This window comes from Dipodomys ordii, unplaced genomic scaffold (assembly GCF_000151885.1).
Source record: "Dipodomys ordii isolate 6190 unplaced genomic scaffold, Dord_2.0 Scaffold34, whole genome shotgun sequence".
Classification (NCBI taxonomy): domain Eukaryota; kingdom Metazoa; phylum Chordata; class Mammalia; order Rodentia; family Heteromyidae; genus Dipodomys; species Dipodomys ordii.
The window spans coordinates 2,901,683-2,921,337 of NW_012267250.1; the positions used below are offsets into that span (position 1 = coordinate 2,901,683).

A 19,655-nucleotide genomic window follows, 5' to 3' on the forward strand; every position below is an offset into this window, starting at 1 on the left:
TCTTTCTTTCTTTCTTTCTTTCTTTCTTTCTTTCTTTCTTTCTTTCTTTCTTTCTTTCTTTCTTTCTTTCTTTCTTTCTTTCTTTCTTCTGGTTCGTCGTGGGGCTTGAACTCTGGGCTTGGATGCTGTCCCTGAGCTCTTTAGCTCAAGGCTAGTGCTCTCCTACTTGAGCCACAGCGCCACTTCCAGTTGTCTATTATCAGAAGAGTGGCCTTATTCTTTGGTCCAAAACTTAATGATGGGAGCACAGTATCATGTATAAAAATGGCAGCTTCATGTGCTTCAACCTAAATACTACAAAGATAAAAGAACTGGTTATATGTTTTTTTGTTCCTATTACCTTTAACATTACTAGCTGTTCACCATTGGCTGATTATACGATGTAGTCCTCCTCATCTTCATAAACTTTGGGGACTTTAGTTGGTAATCTCATAGCTAGCGCCCAACTATACATGGCAATGAATTTAATGACTTGAGCATTACTATCTAGATGATGATCAAATTTATAAGCAAATTTATAAGCAAAATAAGCAAATCTTGTCCTAAACTGTTAGACTAGGAAATTGGAGAGATTACTCACATTGCAGGATTCTGGCTTGCGAGGGCAGGAATGGTGACTTTGTATAAGAACAGTTGTCTCTGGTCTTGTCCAAGGGCAGAATGCAGCTGGTACACTGGCTGTCCCCAGTTATTCTTCTGACAAATTTCTTCTAATATCTACAAGAATAAAAAAAAGATGATCTCAACCTCAAATGTCACATTTGCATGATTTCTCTAGTTTTCACTTTCTAAGCTCAGATCTCAGGGTTTGAAACTAATATGAGAAGATATAAAATGCCACATGGTTTAATGACTCATAAAAATTCAAGTTAAACTCAATTTGAACTGCATCAAAAGTGTGATAGCTGTTAGTTCGTAACATTATTTTCATACCATTTAATCTAATACTGTTTTAGTTTAGTCCATTATCTGTAATTTTTTAACCAAGGATTTAATCCCATGATGTATGTGTTTAATTACAAAGCAATTATAGAATAGCTTTTACTGGGAGATAGGCTGCTGTCCTGTTTAGCTCAGGTGAGCCAAGGCCAAAGGAAGGCCAATGGTTACAGCAACTGCTCTCTTTTCTGGTTGGACATTCATAATTCCGCAACACAGCTTGTAGGGCTCCATCTGGGTTGGTTAGAGTGGCCTGGTACTTCATTGCTCAACTATATTTATAAAAATTCAAAGCCAATTAAGATTTCATTAGGCAAAAGAGATGATTCCTTATGGATCAATAGCAAGAATGATCAATTTCTGAGTTCAATGTACAAATCAGAAGACTTTGTTCATGTTATAGAAGCTAGAAGCCCTCGGGATTATATACGGAGTTTATGATTATTATTAGTTAAATTTTGCTTAAAAGATTTCTAGCAGTCTCAGCTCTTTTCTGTTTACTTCTTCTTTTTGGTGCTAGTGGGGTTTGAATTTAGGGCTTTACATTTGCTCAGCTGGTATTCTACCACTTGAGCCATGCTTCTAGTCTGTCTTTCAGCTGGTTATTCTGGAGTCTCATGGAATTTTCTGCTAGGACTTATTTTTGAACCAAAGTTCTAAAGATCTCAGTGTCCTGAGTAACTAGTATTACAGATATGAACCACCGGAGCTCAGCTTGCCTTAGTACTTTTAATTAAATAAATTAATTAGCTCTTTATTTTGGGTTTTGACCTTACACTACTTGTATATTTTCTGAGCAAGCACCATCACAATTATGACCTGATATCATTATAATTGACATGCTACTGGATTATGCTACTGGATTGGCACCTTATTATTGTTGTTGTTATTGTTATTATTATTCTATGTGTGTGTATGTGGTACATGTTTGATATGGTCTCATACTTGGTAGGCAAATGCTGTCATCTTAGTTTTGGTGACAAAATTTTGTCATATTCTCTTTTCCATCTCTAGTACCTAGTACAATACTTGATACATAAACAGAAATCCAATAAATATCTTTAAGACAAACAATTTCTGTATATTGCTATGATAGGCAGTCTTTTTATTTTTCTGTTTGTTTGAATAAGATTAGCAGAAACCTTAAACAAATCAATTTATGTGTAAAAGAAAAGAATAATACATATTTTATACATACTCAACTCGATTTTTAGGCAACTATGTCTATGCAAGCATAATGGTTACTTCCTTAAAATTCAGGCCTTTGGACCTTTGGAAGAAGCTTTTAGCACAGCACACAAACAACTCTGTCCATCCAGCCAAAGTGGATTTCTCAGAGACATCACCCCAACAGGGACTATCCTAAGGGTTAACATGGATTCCATCTTGTTTTATTTTCAAACCTGATACCCAGTTTCCATACTGGAACAACCTTTATAACTTTTTAATTTTCCACTAATATGACTCACAGCCTTGTGCAGAAATGTGGAAAATTAGGACTATTAAATAAAAGCTATCTAAAAAACACTATAGTGCCCAATTATGAGCATTGTAGGAGATTTAATTTGATGTGATTTCTGGCTCACACAGTTAAAGATCACCTCAATAGCATGGAGAAACTTTCTCTAAGTACAGTGTTTCCAAGAGAAAATGTCCTCAATGGTCTCTGTAGGGTTTCCTGCCATTAGTACTCTATTTACCAACCAACCTAGATCAATAGGCATTTATTCTGAGCTAGACTATGCCTCATTTTATTTTCACTTAAGATACTGACAGTCCTTAATAGTTCTTTGCACTTCAGTGAAAGAGTAATGTTTTAAACTTAATGGTTAAAAAAAAAGGAAAGGACCTATAATGGCATAATGGCACCCTCCCCCCATCAGTATTCCCACAGAGCTAATTAGCCACTTTATCTATTAACAAAACAAGATCAAACAGCAGTCTAAGTAAATATCAAGTCAATGGTTGAGAGATGAAGGATAGTCATTGGCTCAACTTACAGCACCTATCTTTGGAAAGCTATTACTTACTTGGGGAGCAAGTTTAATTCCTGGGGGTTTTAAAGTGACAGGATTCATTGGAGTGAGCTCCATTCCAGGTAAGAGGTCATAGAGTTTGTCTTCTCTCTTGTCTCCTTTGACCTGGTATCCACGCCCCAGGCCTGTGTATGCCAAATAGCCACGGCCGCCCAGTCCTCTCACTCCCGCAGCCCCTACAGGTACATTCATGTAAATTTCTAGGAATGTAAGAAGGCATTAAACTGAATCAAACCACCAGGAAATCACCCTGAATCTTACTGTAATGGAAAAGTTAGCCCATGTCACATTGATTACTGTCCTGAGTAGAAAAGTCTAGGATTCTAATGTAATGAAACTCAGCAGAAAGTAAGGCTCACCATAGGTGCATCTTTCTTTTAAGGAAACAATCTGGGGAAGAGAGCAACACCATCAAACCTATTTATAAGGACAGAGAGAGAAATTTGACAACATATCTCTCCAGTTAAACTTCGGTTCATATTTTACTTTAAATGAATAAAGGTTGGGAATACACTTATTGACAAACCCCAGCATAATAGGAATACTTGTGTGAATCAGTCTTGCATAGAGACTGCCACTGACCAGAAAATCAAAAATGAAGTCTTAACTTCTCCAATTATTCTACCACTCATGACTTACCAACATTTAGAAAGCATGTTTTAAGGTTCACCGCCCTCTTTTATATTGTCAATGTGAGGCTTACATTTCCATTGTGTTTCATACATAGATTCCTTTTGATTTGTGTTTTGCCATATAACTATTTTGATTTCCTATTTGTAGCAAAAAGAGATAAAAATTAAATCAATTACCCTTTATCCATGAATATTTTAATTGATTTTTTCTTGTTATATGCATATTATTATTATCATTTCTTTTAGAGTTTTTTTTCCTTTTTCTACATCACAACTGGTTGACAATTTATATTAAATAAATAGATTGGTTAATGGCATATTTTAGAGATATGTTAATAATGGTTCAATAATAGAAATGATCATATATGTAAGTGGTTGTGAGGGAAATCGTGATGATTTCTTGCACATTTGGCAAGAATGATTGTATTCTGAGTATAGGATTTTCAAGGCTATTGAAGAATAGAAATTCTATGAGGGTAAATTCAGTTCTCCTGAAAAATAAAAAGCACAGTGAGATCATTCTTTCCACAGTCATCTGAATGTGACTCTCTTTCTGCTTCAAAGTGAAACTCAACAGTAGATTTAAATACATTGTTTGTTGATATTGTCCAGATTGTTGTTATATTTGGAAAATAGGATTAGGATCCTGATAACATCAGGGACATTCTAGAACAACCACACTGAAGGACACTATTAGGCAGAGACAAACTATGTTTTTAGAAATAAAAATATGATCCTTATCTTTATACTGCTTAAAGTAACTGGGCTTGGAAAACTGCATGGATACTGAAAATTTTTGTAGGAAGGGGAAGGAGCAGAAAAAGTGAACACATTTTTGGGGAAAGTCAGATAAGAATGTTTCATGTTAGATTATGTTGATGGTCATTTGTGATTTTTATATACAGCTGTTACAGAGACATTATTGAATGTTTATGTGCATTAAAATATTGTTACAATTTGAAATAGTTGGTTTCCATTAGCCCATATTACTCTCCCTTTCAAGTTGTGTCAAGAATAATGTATTACTGCAAGATAGTCATCTAATAATTAGGAAGAAGCTAATGATCATAGAACTCAGTGTTAGCTTGTACAAATCTTATGGGTCTATGCAAAAATCAAATTATAGGCTCATTTGCTTATGTTCTAACCAACTTTTTTCAACAACCAGTTGTAAAGTGAGAAAAGGAGCTTCCTGTGGAGTGAGAGCTATCGATATATTTGATTTTCAGTATATAATTTTCTAGTCTTTTTCTCCCAACACACCCATGTAATGTGTCTAAAACTACCACACTATAAATCATTTGGGATCTTGGCATCATTCTTAGGGAAGAGCTGACTAGTGTTACCTCTGACAGAAGGGGCTCGGATTATGGTCCTATTGTTGAGATGGCCTTTGTTGGCTGGAAAATGAAGACTGGGAATTGCTGCATAGGCCTGCGGGGCATAGAAGACAGGTGCTCCAAGGTAGGTTGTGGTAGGATCATAAACATGACCCAAAGAGTACGTGTATTCTCCTTGCAGCATGGTGCCCCTTCCACCAGTGCCTCTGGTATATCTAACATAACTGTCCTTGTCTACTGGTTTGGCTAGGGTCACTTCAATGGGGGAACCATCCAGCACCTGTCATAGAAAGCAAGAGAAAAGACACAAGAGTACATTTAGACACTTCCATTGGGCTGAGTCCTAGTCACCTGTCTGTGTCAGACTATTTGCTGTATATTTACTGACCTTCAGTCATTAAGTTCTTATCTCTTCTTAGGTTGATATTTGTATATTGGTTGAATTTTCTTTGTGTGGTTGTGTTGGTGAGTTGCACAAGATGCCCACAGGTTTGACAATGACATATTGATTACTAACCTCCAGTATATTTGTTATGAATTTATAATCTATGTCTAATTACTGAGATAGGAACTTATGTACTGCTTTCTATTCCATGTATTTAAAATTATGCAGTTATAGAATGACAAGAAATTGTAGTATCATTATGGGTGGAATATAAATTCCACTGCATAGTGCAATAAAATGAAAATGAAGGAAAACAATACTAGAGATCTTTCAATGTTTAACATCATGTCTTAATAGTCCAATCAGGTTTTTCCAGCTGACATGCAGCTAAGTGTCCTGCTTATTAAAGCAGCTACACAGTAGTTAAATTGTCACTGAGAAAGAAGAGATGCCTAGGTAGGGCTTTACTCATGGAAGAAATTTATGAAGCTATTACATTGTTTTCTGTAGGTATTTCTGAAGCAAACTTTTAATCTGCTGAGCAGTCAGGAACTAAGTGGAATAGAGTGGGAGCTGAATTGAGGAGTCTCATTTCAATCACTAATTTAAGATATATCCTTAAGGATTATTAGAGTAGATTTCTCTGACCAAAGTTTGTGAAATTTCGGCTCTGGGTGCAATCAAAGATAACAGCTGTGGGATCTATCTTTATGGGCAATGAACTCCTTTACTCTGTCTGCCTACACAAGAAACAAAAATGGTTCACAAATTCTTGAAAAATTGACGTATTATCTCATGAATAAGACAATATTGCCAAGTACTGATGGTTTGCACATTCAATCCTAGCTACTCAGAGGCTGAGACTTGCCAACCCAGGCAGAAAACTGATGAGACTCTTTCCAATTGACCGTTTCCAAATGCTTGTCTAGAGGCATGGCTCTAGTGGTAGAGCACTAGTTGTGAACAAGAAAACCAAGCAAGAATCCAAGCAAGAATCCAAGGACCTGAAAGAAACTTAGGTCCCAGGGTTTCCCTTATTTGCAATATCTAGTAGAGGTCTGAGACAAGCAGAAAAGGTCAGATAAGTTGATGTTAGGCGAAACGAACCCAAGATAAAGACTCTAATATTTTTTTCTTTCTTGCTATTGTTTCTAACATATTTATAAGATATTTCTTTGTTGCTTGTATGTCCCTCCCCCACAGTATAACCCCTGTTTTCACTGTATTTGATGTTGGTATAATTTGTGGAGGGGAAGGGAAAAAACAAATTGTTTAAGTAGGGATACAGGTGGACCCATTGCAACAATGAGATGTACAAGACATTATGTTGAAAAACGAACATTACAACTTTGGCGCTGGGGGAGTGGCAGGGGGGAAGATGGGAAGGGATAGTAAGGGGAAACAAAGGAGGAGGAAACAATGGTTGATAAGAAATGTACTCATTACCTTGCTCATATAACCCCTCTGTACAGTATTTTCACAATTAAAAAGAGATTTAAAAAAAAGAATACAAGGGCCTGATTTCAAGCCCTGATACTAGAAAAAAAGTGTTGATAGAATATGTGGCTTCCCCTGACTATAAATAAGAATAAGATGGCCACTTACTTTTATATACAGAAAATAATGTAACGTGTTCTTCTAAAAAAATCTCCTTCACAACAACAGCTATCACCATCATGAGTACTTCAGTGGTTTTTGGATTATTGAAGGATACTGGACAAAGCCGTGTTTATAGTCATACTTACGATTCCAGATAGCTTCTGTGACAATTTGTTCCTAGTTTCATGCAACCACCTTAATCTGTGTGTGTGAGCGCGTGCGTGCGAGTGCGTGTGTACCCACAATGGTCCTGGGGCTTGAACTCAGGGCCTGGGTGCTGTCCCTGAACTTCTTTTGCTCAAGGCTAGTGCTCTACTATTTGAACCACAGCTCCACTTCTGTCTTTATTTTTGAGTAGTTTATTGGCAATTAGAGACTCATGGACTTTCCTGCTTGGGCTGCCTCAAACTATAGTCCTCAGATCTGAGCCTTCTGAATAGCTAGGATTATAGTTATGAGCCACTGATGCCCAGTCTACTTTACTTTTTATCAAGAAACAGTGTCATACATGGCAAATAGAGTCACACTAAGAAATAGACAGAATCCAGTTTATACTCAATTCTCCTCTATAGATACTGACAAAATGAGAAGAAAGGGACTTAGAACATTGAAGGAAGGAGTGACCTTAGCTATAATAGATTATATATCTTTACCCTTGTTTTTGAGGAAAATGAGCACCTCAAATAGGTCTCTGTTGATGAGGATATGTTTTGAATGAAGTGTTTCTTTATTGTAAAACCAGACTTATTATTGTAATAAGTTATGCTCTGTTTTCCTCTGCCCTCTCCAATAGCATTTAATACCACGATTATATTTTGTTATTTAGTTTAGAATTTCAAGAGCTATGACACTATCTTGTTAATTTATAGAGCTTATTAACCCAGCAAGATTTATTTCCCATCCTAGACATTCACAAATACTTGTAGAATTACTGAATAATCAGGTGTAAAACTCAATTCATATACCTCTCCAAATATGATTCTGACTTCTGTAACATCCTTCTACATGGAAGAACTTACAATGACCTCTCTTCCTCAATTCCATCTCCAATCAGTTCCTGGGTCCTTTTGATTTCATTCTCCCACAGTTCTGTGTAAAGTTCTCATCTACATTCCATTACTACTATATGCAAGCTCTTCTTTTTTTACCATTCTGGTAACCATAATAGCTTTACTACCTCTCCCACTCAATAAAACTATGTTCATTTCTAGAAATTGTAAATACAATTATTTCCTTACCTTACCAAAACACTTCAATCTTTCCTTGTCTGATAAATTACATATAAATATCTCAAGGCACGCTAAGATGGCTTGATAGGTCCTTGGGAAACATTTTATTTTCCCATACCATGTTATACTTGAATAAAACATTCAATATATATTTGTAAGTAATATTAAATATATTTAACTACATAGTATATGCAAACATTGCTCCAAAAATATCTAGCTGCAAAATGATATGAATGCTTTTCTACTGTTAATAAGTCTAACATAATTATTCAGCCTTTAATTTATAATTGCTGTGTCTTCTCAGCAATCATCATAGATACTCAGGAATGTTTCCAAATAGAGAAAAAGCTAATTTGCAATAACACTTTTATGATACTAAGTATAGTAATGAATGAAGAAGAAACAGTGCTTTGTTTCATCAGCACATATTTAAATATAAATTTGTTTTTGCTTTGCAGTTTTCTGTTTGCATTTCAGAGTCAATACCCCCACCCTTCCAGGAATTAAATATTTTGAAGACCCTGAAGGAGCACCTATGGTCCACGCTCCACTGTGTCTGAAAGATCTTGCCTCTCCTTTGTTCTAATTGATTGTTATAAGTAGGCTCTTCTTTAGGACTCCAGGACCTTCAATATTAATGTTGGATTTGGGTAATGTAGAACCCTAGGAGGAGGCTGGTAAGACTTCTGTGAGTCTGGGGATACTTATTCTCTTGGCTCCCTTTCTTAAGAGTTCACCTTAGGCTGGCCATATCCCTTCATAGACAAGATCAGGCACATTTAAGGTGGTATGACTGTATGTCACCATTCTTTTCCAAGAGACCTCCTCTTCCCCATTCTGCCCTCTTTCAGGATTTCTACTACTGTTATTCTTTTTCCCCTTGTTCCTTTAACTCAGAATACTGTAAACCCCAGGTTCTGCAGACCTCTTTTGATCCCACTTCTCCCCATTTAACACTTGTAACTGATTCTTTTGACATTTGTTTTCTGTTGGGACCCTGACCCAGGCAAGCATAAATGAGTAAAACAGGCCTTGCCATTCAGTTGACTATTCTTCAATTTTGTCTTGCTCTTCCCAAGTTATCTGCTTCTGAGATTGACTCTCTTATTAATATTTTTTCTTTGAAGTGACCAATGTCTTAACATGCCTTGTCTTCTAATATTCATGACAATTTTTTGCTGCTTGATGACCAGCTTCTTCCTTTGAACTTTCATTAATTTTTAATGTCTTATTGATGCTTACTTGACTTTGCATACATATTTGAGTTCTTACCTTATTGTTCTACAATAATTTCAGCTCTTTGACAAGAATCTTTGGTTTGATTCTTTTAGCATCTCAGAACTTATTAGCAGATAAATGATCTGCAGAAGGTTTTTGGTGTTTGTTGGATAGATGTACTTATTATGTTGATTCCCAAGACAAACTGGAAGGATTTAGAAGCTTGTTTTCCCCCAACTGTATTCTTGAAAAGGAAAGAAATTCTAAGCCATGCAAAGGTGGAAGATCCAATTCTGAGTTCAGAATGATATCTTCTGTGATCATTAGCCTTTAAAATACCATATTACCAAGTGTAGGTATGAAAGAATATTGGGATTTGGGGTGAAAAAATCATGTCCCATCCTTTCTTTAAAAAAATTGATGACCAGTAACTTTTCCATATCAGAAAGAAGTTGGAGGTGTTTCCCATAATTTCTCTATTGTGTATCTTTAAATGATTGCAGCAGCCATCACAGATAGGGGACAGGTGAGATAAAGGCATAGGATTTGTCTCTCTCTCTTTCTCTCTCTCTCTCTCTCTTTTTGGTCAGTCGTGGGGTTTGAACTCTGGGCCTGGGTGCTGTCCCTCAGCGATTCAGCTCAAGGCAAGCACTCTACCACTTGAGCCACAGTGCCACTTCTGGTTTTCTGGTGGTTAATTAGAAATAAGCGTCTCATGGACTTTCCTGCCCGGGCTGGCTTTGAATTGTGATCCTCAGATCTCATCCTCCTGAGTTGCTAGGATTACAGGCATGAGCCACCAGCACCCGGCTTGGGACTTTTCTTTTGAGTAGAAGTTCCACAGAAAAATTGGATAGAATCTGTAATTTTTTCCCTTTCTCACATGTTACCTTTCCATTTAAAGCTTTCATAGCTTCAACGGCATCTTCTCTGTTACTGAAGTGTACGAAAGCATAATCACGGATTTTCTTTACTCTTTCCACAGAACCTGTAAACAGAGTGTAAGCAGCCCTGTTAGGAAAACTGAAATGTCCCTGAAAAAGATGTAGTTCGCTTCCAAGAGTGTAAGTATCCTACCATCAAGGTTTAACTTATTACATATTTAACAGAAGATTGTTACTAATGTTCAAATAATGGTTACAGTCTGATTGATCCTAATTAGTTATGGATTTAGTTCAATTTTGTTTAATTAATTTATTCTGATGTAGATATTAGAAGGCTGTATTTGTCACACTAAAAGGGATATTTGTAGTTCATGAGCTAGGATCTAGAATCAGATATCCTATATCATTATTTAATACTCTTTAAATTAAGAGACATAAAGTTGCTTCTAACAGAACATTTGAGATCTAAGACCATTTCTTCCCATACTATCATATCTAAAGATTGGAAAAAATGGAGATCTTTATTAATTCTACGTTGGGGAAAATTTTAATACAAAATTATTTACACACATATATAAGCATTGTGCATATATATGTCAATTATATCACCAATGAAGTGGTATAACAACCTAATGGCTGATTTTACAGGAATAATTAAATCTGGCATATTTCTATTGATATCAAGGAATTTTTAAGAGAGCAGAATAGACCTATTGTGTACTTACTTGGAAGAACACTTTTGTTTCTTTTAAAAAGTTATAAAATAATAAGAGGGTAGAAGTTAAGTTTTAGAAATCTTCACCCTTCTTATGTATGCACAAATACAGATCTACTCAAAATGGACTGAACTAGACAGACAGAAACCAAACTTTTAATGAGGAAGGGATTTATGAGAGGAAAAGTGGGGAGAATGAAGGGGGGCATTACATTTTAATTGGTATTTTTCAAATATTTTACAAGTTTATCTATATTATTGTGTAAAAAAGCTCCCCAGCCTATTTTTATATAAAGGACGCATTGTACCATATTGATGGTAAAACAAACAATTAAACAAATAGGATTGTACCAAGATGGTGTCTTCTACAGATATTTTTGTTTATTCAATTAAAAAAATAGATCTTTTCTGACTGTGTATAGTGATTCATGCTTGTTATCCTAGCTATTTGGGATGCAGACATCACAAGGACTGTGCCTCAAAGCCAGTCTAGGTCAAAAGTTTTTGGTCTCATCTCAATTTTTAAAAGAGTTGATGCATTGGTTCATCCTTTGTCAGCAATTCTCACAAGACACTATGTTGGAAATGAACTTTACAAATTGTGGGGTTGGAGTTGGGGGGGGGAGGAAAGTAGGAGAAAAACAAGGGAGACAGTAACAATGTTCAACAGGAAATATACTTATTTCCTTACTTATGTAACTGTAACCCCTCTGAACATTATGAAATTAATTTTTTTAAAAAGCTGAGCATGGTAGCATGTACCTGTCATTTCAGCTCTTCCCGGAGGTATAAAGTAAGAGAATCACAATCCAGGCCTTCCTGGACAAGAAAGATGGGAGTCTAGCTGAAAAATAACTCATACAAAAAGTAATTTTCAGTGCCCACGTGGTAGAATGCTTGCTTAGCAAGTGCAAGGATCTGAGTTTAACCTCAGTAGAATAAAATAAATAAATAAAAATAAAAACTAGAAATAAGTGAAAGCTTAACCATCAGTCAAGCCTGTTAATGATCTTCTGTGAGGCTACACTAACATGAGTGTCTCTTGAACGGCCAGATTCTCTTCTCTTCCTCCTAGTTTCTAGAGAAAGCTTGGGATAAGACAATTATGCTAGGGAAAATAATATTGAGAGAGAATCCATTCTCTATCAATGTTCAGTTCTCCTTTTAGATTCAAGGTTGCAAAGGTAATTAGAGTGTCTAGTCTACTACATGGTTCAATGACTATGAATTACCTTCTTTGAAGTACAGTTGACCTATACTCTAAGCGTAATTTTAAAAGACTGGGATTGTTCTTTTTATTCTCCATTAGCATTCAGCCCTTGACTTCATATTCTAGAGAGTAAAATTATCTGGTTAAACTGAGAAAATAAGTAAAGGTATTTGAGACCATAAAGATTGGGACATATAATTAACGGAATTTCCAGTGAGGTCTTTATTTTCTTTGATGATAGGTGGGGTGGTGATTGTGGCTTAACTCCTTGGCTCATCTTGGTAATTGAGCAGTAAGAGGTCAATTAGGATGTATTTCAATTCCATTCTCAATGTGGCTCTGCTTGTATCTTATATCTTAGCTTCCTGAGAATGGAGGTTTGCTTCAGTGACATCTACCCCCTTCACTCAGTTCCTGTTTACTGTGCTGGACACAGGCCATTTAGAACTTGAAAGGGGCGAGGTTTTTGCATTCAATTCACCCCAACTTCCATCATTCACATGCATTACTGGTGTTTTAGATGGTTATGAATTTAGGCATTCTGAAATGCTGATTTCAGATATTGAAAACCATCCTTCATTATTGAATTATAGTGTTCAGGTATACCTGCTTTTGGCAAACTGAATATGTTAAAATTTAGCTCCATAAAACATTGAAACTAGAGAGTATGAGCTTGTGTCATAAAAGCTGGCACTCTTTCCAGCACACACTGTGAAACTGCTCATTGAAATGCCAGACACACAGTGATGCCATGAATCATTTGCAGACTCTGTATTAGCCCTGATGAGCTTTCGGTATGGCACTGTTGATATGTTGGAGCTAGTGTATTGCACTAAAATGTCAGGGAAGGCAAAGTCTTATAGGTGTTAGGTGGATCTTTATAAAAAGAAAAATGACACCCTTATGAGTTGACTAAAGACCAGCTTATTAACCCAGAGTTGGAACAGACAATATGTATGAGTGTGTGAGGTGAATATTCTCAGTGATTTAACATGGTAGCACTGTGACTGGTATATATCTATAGCCTAGCTAGTCTGTTAGGAGCCTGAAAAATTCTTAGTTTTGAAAAGATATTATCGCTATGGTAAACTTAGGTTGTCGGGATGTATTCTATGACACGTAAGTCCCACCAGCTGCTCTGGCATAAAAGACGATCCATTTCCCAAAAGTTTGGGAAGTGAGACAACTTATATCTCTTCCTAGAGACTTTGCAAGCATATTAAATTAAAAACTCCAAGTCCCACAATTTAAAAAGTCCACTTAATTTTGCAAAGTCTGGTATTTATGAGCTTATTTAACCAGAGACCATTTTATCAGTACTCGTCACTAACAGTTTCTAAAGTTTATGTTGTAAGTTGGTTTTCAAAAATTCTGATTTGGACAGTGTTTCCTAAACTGATTACTTCTCTCAGTGTTGTGTCTTTTTTTTTTTACATTTTTTTATTATGAAAATACGTTACAGAGAAGTTACAATTACATGCGCAAGATAATGAGTGTATTTCTTATCAAGCATTGTTCCCTCCTCCTTTGTTTCCCCTTCATGTCCCTTCCCATAACCCACTCCCCCCACGAATACCCCCCCTCCCCAGCCAAAGTTGTAAAGTTCATTTTTCCACATAACGACTTGTACATCTCATTGTTGCAATGGGTCCACCTGTATCCCTATTTAAATGATTTGTTTTTTCCCTTCCCCTCCACAAATTATACCAACATCAAATACAGAGAAAGCAGGGGTTATATCGTGGGGGAGGGACATACAAAGCAACAAAGAAATCATCTTATAAATATATTAGAAATAATTGTATGAAAGTAAAAAAACATTTGAATACTTATCTTGAGGTTCATTTCACCTAACATCAACATATCTGACCTTTTCTGCTTGTCTCAGACATATACAAGCAGAAAAGGTCAGATACATTGTATCTTGATAAGAAGGGAACAGAGACAGTTTTATGACTTGGAATTAAAACTAAAAAGTATTGACATGATGGATAACAATTAATTATCCCCTTTCATCTTCCGCCTATTCCTTTCTTTTTTTCTTCATCCAGATAAGTTCCTTAGGCTTTTTACGTCCTTACTTATGTACCTAAAAGCCACATATATATTCCTTAGCATGGTTCTCACTTTTGGGGAAAATTTTGGAAAAGTCTGGAGGTAGTTTTGGTCATTACATCTTGGAGATTATTACTGGTATTTACTGGGAAGGGAAGTTGGATGTTACTGATTAATGTGTACTAAAATATACTGCACAGATCACTATCACTAAGAATGGTCTATCCCAAAATGGCATTAGGGCTGAGATTCAGGAACCCTGCGTTAGGTGTATAGTGATAATGGGGTTTGGACAGACACTCTACTGCTTGAGCTCTGACCCTCATCCTGTGTTAGAACCATAGAAATAGCCAAGCATCCACTGATGTAATAAATATGTATTGATTATTTATCTACCTGGGCCTTCAGAAGTATAGGACTGAGGAGATTATAAGAGGAAAGAGAATTCAGGGAATTCATAGTTTAGTAAAGAATATGTATTCATTGAATATCCTCACAATTAAATGTAAAATTATAGTAGCATTTAATGCTGTACAAATATTTAAAATAGTTGAAGTAGTCTGCATTTTGTTATGAGAAGGGGAGACATAGAAGCTATTCTTTTGACAGGTATACAAAAATTATCTGAGTCATACATAAGTGCTTTGAAAGTACATTTTGAACAAAAAGACCTTATATGAGAGTTCTACCTGGTTTAATATTGTTGAATTCCTTTTCAATCATTTCTTCAGAGGTAGACAGCATAAGATTTCTTACATACAGGATTTTCACTGAAGACATTGTATCCTCATCGACTTCCACTTCTGGTTCAGCCCAGTCTACTGCAATAGGATGTCCCCATAACTGAATTCTTCCTGTTGACAGTGATCACAAGAATAATAAATTATTTAGAAATAAGGACATCCTCATCTTAGTATTAATGGACTTTTAAATTGAACCAACCTTTAAGATCTTGAACGAATAAGACCATTAAAAAGGTTGTTATTGATTTTAAGACATACAAATAAATATGGGTTGGCTAGTAGGTAGTTCTGTGTGACTAGTGGCTTATTATAATGATTGAGAATGAAAGGAAGTAGGATGTGGTTTGAAATGGAACAGAAATGAACCAGAAGCGAGCATATTTGACTCTTAGGATGGCTTTTAGGGTAAATGTGGTTGGTTAAGGTGAAACAGAGTCTGAGTTCACAAAACATTAAAAGGGGCTAGGACATGTGCCCGCTGCTCTAAGAATTGATGTCATATAAGCCAGAAAGTAACCAAGGAGATCTACAGAAAATAGTACCAGGGCAAGAGTTATTGCATCTTAGGCATCTCTAGTTTTTGTTGCCATTTTGTTTTACATGACTTTTCCATATCTTTCATGAAAAAAGTTTATTCCAAAATGACCAAGTGTTTAATCTATCATTATCATTCTTCATTTTTCTCCCTTCCTGCCCCCCAGTGTGTGTGTGTGTGTGTGTGTGTGTGTATGTGTGTGTATGTGTGTGTCTTTTTCTTTCTTTTTTTGGTTGGTTGTGGGGCTTGAACTCTGGACCTGGGCGCTGTCCCTCAGATCTTCAGCTCAAGGCTAGCATTCTACAACTTGAAGCACAGTGCTACTTCCAGTTTTCTGGTGGTTAATTGGAGATAAGAGTCTCATGGTCTTTCCTGCCTGGAGTGGCTTTGGATTGCGATCCTCAAATTTCGGCCTTTTGAGTAGCTAGGATTACAGTGCAGTACCTGTCTGTCTTTTTCTTTTATAAGATTATGGTGGCCCAGGCTGACATGAAGCTTCCATTTGTCCAGCTTCAGCCCCAAGTTCTAGGCATGGACCATTATGTCTTGATAATTTTTTATTCTTGAATTTCTCTTATTTTAATAAGAATTCATGTGAACATGTAACTTCGTATAGTTTTTCCGAATATTCTCAAATGATCTGGGTATCTTGAAACATTTTTTCCCCCAGTATCTTGCTGAAATCTTAAACACAGGAAATGATACCTGTTGACTACCTGTGGTGGGAGAATTCAACTAAAGTACACTTTTTTGAAGAACTTAATTTTTTAAAATTATCTTTAAGTGATTGTACAAAGAAGTTCCTATTCTACTAAACAGTATGAATACAAAGTGTCTGATAACATTGTCACCCATCACTCCTAACCCACCCCTTCTCTCATTTTTTTTTCTTTTTTTGAAGAACTTTTAATTCTTTTGAATAGGAAATTATTAGACATTAAGGAGCCATAATAACTTGGTTCACTTAATTTTCACTGGAGTCATGTCTCACAGGCAGGTTAATTATGTCCACATTGTAATAGATACTATATCCTTTTTCTAACAAGCCTGATCACATTTTATATGCACACATACCATAACTGGTGCACTTAATTTTTAGAAGGTCCTTTACTTTGGGTCCACTATTTTTGGCTATAACCATCTCCAGTGAAGGTGAATCACCCATGCAAGAGATGTTTCTAAACCAAGTCTGTGAAATCTCCCGAGTATGAGATAATTAAGAAAGATGAAGAGAGTTTAAAAGTCACCGGAAGTGAAGACAAATGTGGGGGAACAGGACCAGTCAGCACTTGTTTCCTGTGGCAGGCGGGATGGAGTGGCGAGGTCTGGTGTGTGGGCCGGGGTAGCTCACCTGGCAGCAGCTTTCTCCTGGCCATGGCAGCAGCCCTGTGACTCTCATACTCCACAAAAGCGAAGCCCCGATTTTTGGTCTTATCTGCAGCGCTCGGGTAGACAATGACGTCCACAACACCTTCGGTGACCTTTTTCATCTCTGCTAGGATTTCCTCTCTCTTTTTGGTTTTGGGGATTCCCCCAACAAACAATCGGCAGTTGTCGACACTGGCACAGACCCCCAACAGACGCCCATTTCTGCCACAAAAATAAAACCAAATAAATAAATAAAGAGCAGGCCAACAACAACAACAAAACCCCGAAGTGGTGAGAATCCTACTCTATCTTGGCCAAAAGGTCTAGAAGTGACATTGAGGAGAATTTTCGGGTGATTGTTCTTCATGGGGTGGGGAGGGAAAGGGTTAAAAGCAATTGGGAAGAGTTTGGCTTCTTAGCTATGTTATTATCAACTCTATTTGTTAAAGGAGCTATGTGATATGCAGCCGAGAAGGACCTGCACTCTTCAGGATAGATATGGATTAGGCTAGATATGGACATCTTCACCACTGCCTGATGGGCTCATAACACTGCCTGCCACTCCAGCCTAGATTCCTCATGTCCCCTCCCTGGCTGTGCAGACACGATTGCTCATACACACAACCCTTTGTCCTGGAACAGACATGCTTTCTCTTTTGAGCCACAGAGAAGAGCATTGCAGTGGGTAAGATAGCCTGGGCCTCCACCTTACACATAAAGCACTTGAGGCTCCAAGAAAGTGAATTGACTCGCTTAAGAATTTACACATTCTGGGTAAACAAAGGAGGAGGCTGCAATGCTTGATAAGAAATGTACGCATTATCCTGCCCTTGTAATTGTAACCCGTCTGTACAGTTTGTTCACAAAATAAAATAAAATTAAAATAAAAAAAAGAATTTACACATTCTAAGGGAGAGACTGGCCTCTTTGGTCTGTCCCTGTTTCTTTCAGTGAGCAGAAGTGGCTGATTAGTACCCAAGGTAAGGGCTACCTTCCTTGGCAGAGAATGGATTAAACTACTCCTATGTGGACTTGGCAAAAAGTGTCAGAAATCTTAAATGTGTATGATGTGGGACTGAGAATACTCCTACTGGGAATGTGTCCTAAGTAAGAAGGGGTGAGCATCAGTCTTTATGTATATCGGTAATAATGTGTTGTTTAAAATAGCTCGCCAAATTGGACTTGAGCAGTACTTCATAATCAGGAACTGCTCTGATGCATCTCTAATGAGAAGCTTTAGCCTTATGACTGGATATTCCCTCACTGGATAATGTAGTATATGTATCATCTTTATTTCTTGCCAATTGAATGCCAGTAATTATCCAATCAATTCATCAAAACTTACCCTTCACTTTCTAAATATCTCTTAGGATGGATAGTTTTGCACCTGGCTAAGAATACCAGCTAAGCAAAGGATAGGATTTCCTGCCACAGAATGCTTTGCTGGCCTTAAAAATAGTAATATCTATTGGCTAAAATGACAGTTCACAATATGCTGCTCATGTTTTTTTTTTTAAAGAGTATTAAAACAGAGAGAAAATATGGAAAAACAATAAAATGCTAACTTAGTGGTTATCTTTAGGCACTGGGGTGATGGAAGAATGGTTTCAACTTTTATTACTTAGTGCTTTTTGATATTTTCCACATGACATGTATTAGGCCATATAGGTTTTTGTAATAACATGGTGTTATTAAAAACAGGTAAGGTATCCTTAACAGAGACAACCCATTTGTCAGGAATAAAAGCTTTTAGCCAGGTGAGTGGGAGACTGGTCTGCTGTTTTGGGAACTATAGTTCTTTATTGTATGCCAGGCATTCTGACCAGGTTGGGCCACTGTCTTACTTGTCTCATCTCCTATGTTTTCCTGGAGAACCAAGAGCCTTGTATCCAGTCTATGACAAGTCTACCTCAGTCTGGTGACATTGCCGATAGAATATGTTTTTTGGGAGAGGTAATAGGTGATAAAGCTATCTTCCAGTTGCTTGGTTTTTAGAAATTTGCCTTCAAACTTGGATAAACGAACTCACAGTCCAACAAAACAAACACAAAGAAACTGGCCCTGAGTTCAAGCTCCTGGACTGGTATATACACACATACACACCAACACACACATATGTGCACACACACACACTAACACACACTCACACATTCATACACTCACACAAAAGAAAAAAAATTACCTAAAAAAGACTAAAATCCTCTCATAATATATTTACTTAAAACTCATAATTCTGATAGCTAAAAGACTGGTCTAGTATAGGTTACTGGAAAGGGGAGGATAAAATGTCTATTTCCTATTTTTAAATGCATGTGGTTTGTTAGGATTCTTTCCCAGAATTACATGGAGATAAAAAGCCATCTCTCCAAAGTTGAGGGCATGACTTTAATGTGTCTAGAAGCCAGGCATTTAGATGATGTTCAGTGAATATTTGATGAGGAGGAAGATGATGTGATAATCATGAGCCTTTTCTGGATTGAAGTCTCATCCATCCCCTGAGAAATGGTAGCTGAGAGCAAATTGAAGGTTATTACCTTCTCTGCAAGAAAGGTTTTTCTCTCTGGCAGGATTGACCCTAGATAACATAAAAATCTATGAGATTGCCTCTGAGGTCTCTATTTGACTATTTCATATTCCATTGATCTCACTTCCTAATTTGTACTTTCACCTTGCTCTGTCATACAACCAGAGCTTTGCCTGTAGTCCTGAACACTAATGCTCTCTTTCCATTTTTGTCATATTTCCCCTTCTTTTCCCTTCTCTGCCA

The 19,655-nt window shown here is 36.8% G+C and overlaps 1 protein-coding gene across 2 annotated transcripts in view; it reads right to left on the reverse strand.

The window, feature by feature from the left end:
- The window catches only part of A1cf (APOBEC1 complementation factor), a 64,460-nt gene that overhangs the window by 7,864 nt on the left and 36,941 nt on the right, over positions 1-19,655 (reverse strand). Inside the window, exons 5-10 of one of the 2 annotated variants that reach the window (XM_013017237.1) lie at positions 16,872-17,110; positions 14,932-15,096; positions 10,269-10,366; positions 4,954-5,227; positions 2,970-3,151; positions 581-717 (exon numbers count right to left, since the gene is read on the reverse strand). In XM_013017237.1, coding sequence (XP_012872691.1) covers positions 581-717; positions 2,970-3,151; positions 4,954-5,227; positions 10,269-10,366; positions 14,932-15,096; positions 16,872-17,110 — 1,095 coding nt within the window. Of the gene's footprint in view, positions 1-580; positions 718-2,969; positions 3,176-4,953; positions 5,228-10,268; positions 10,367-14,931; positions 15,097-16,871; positions 17,111-19,655 lie in introns of both variants that reach the window. The other variant, XM_013017236.1, reaches the window with a different exon arrangement.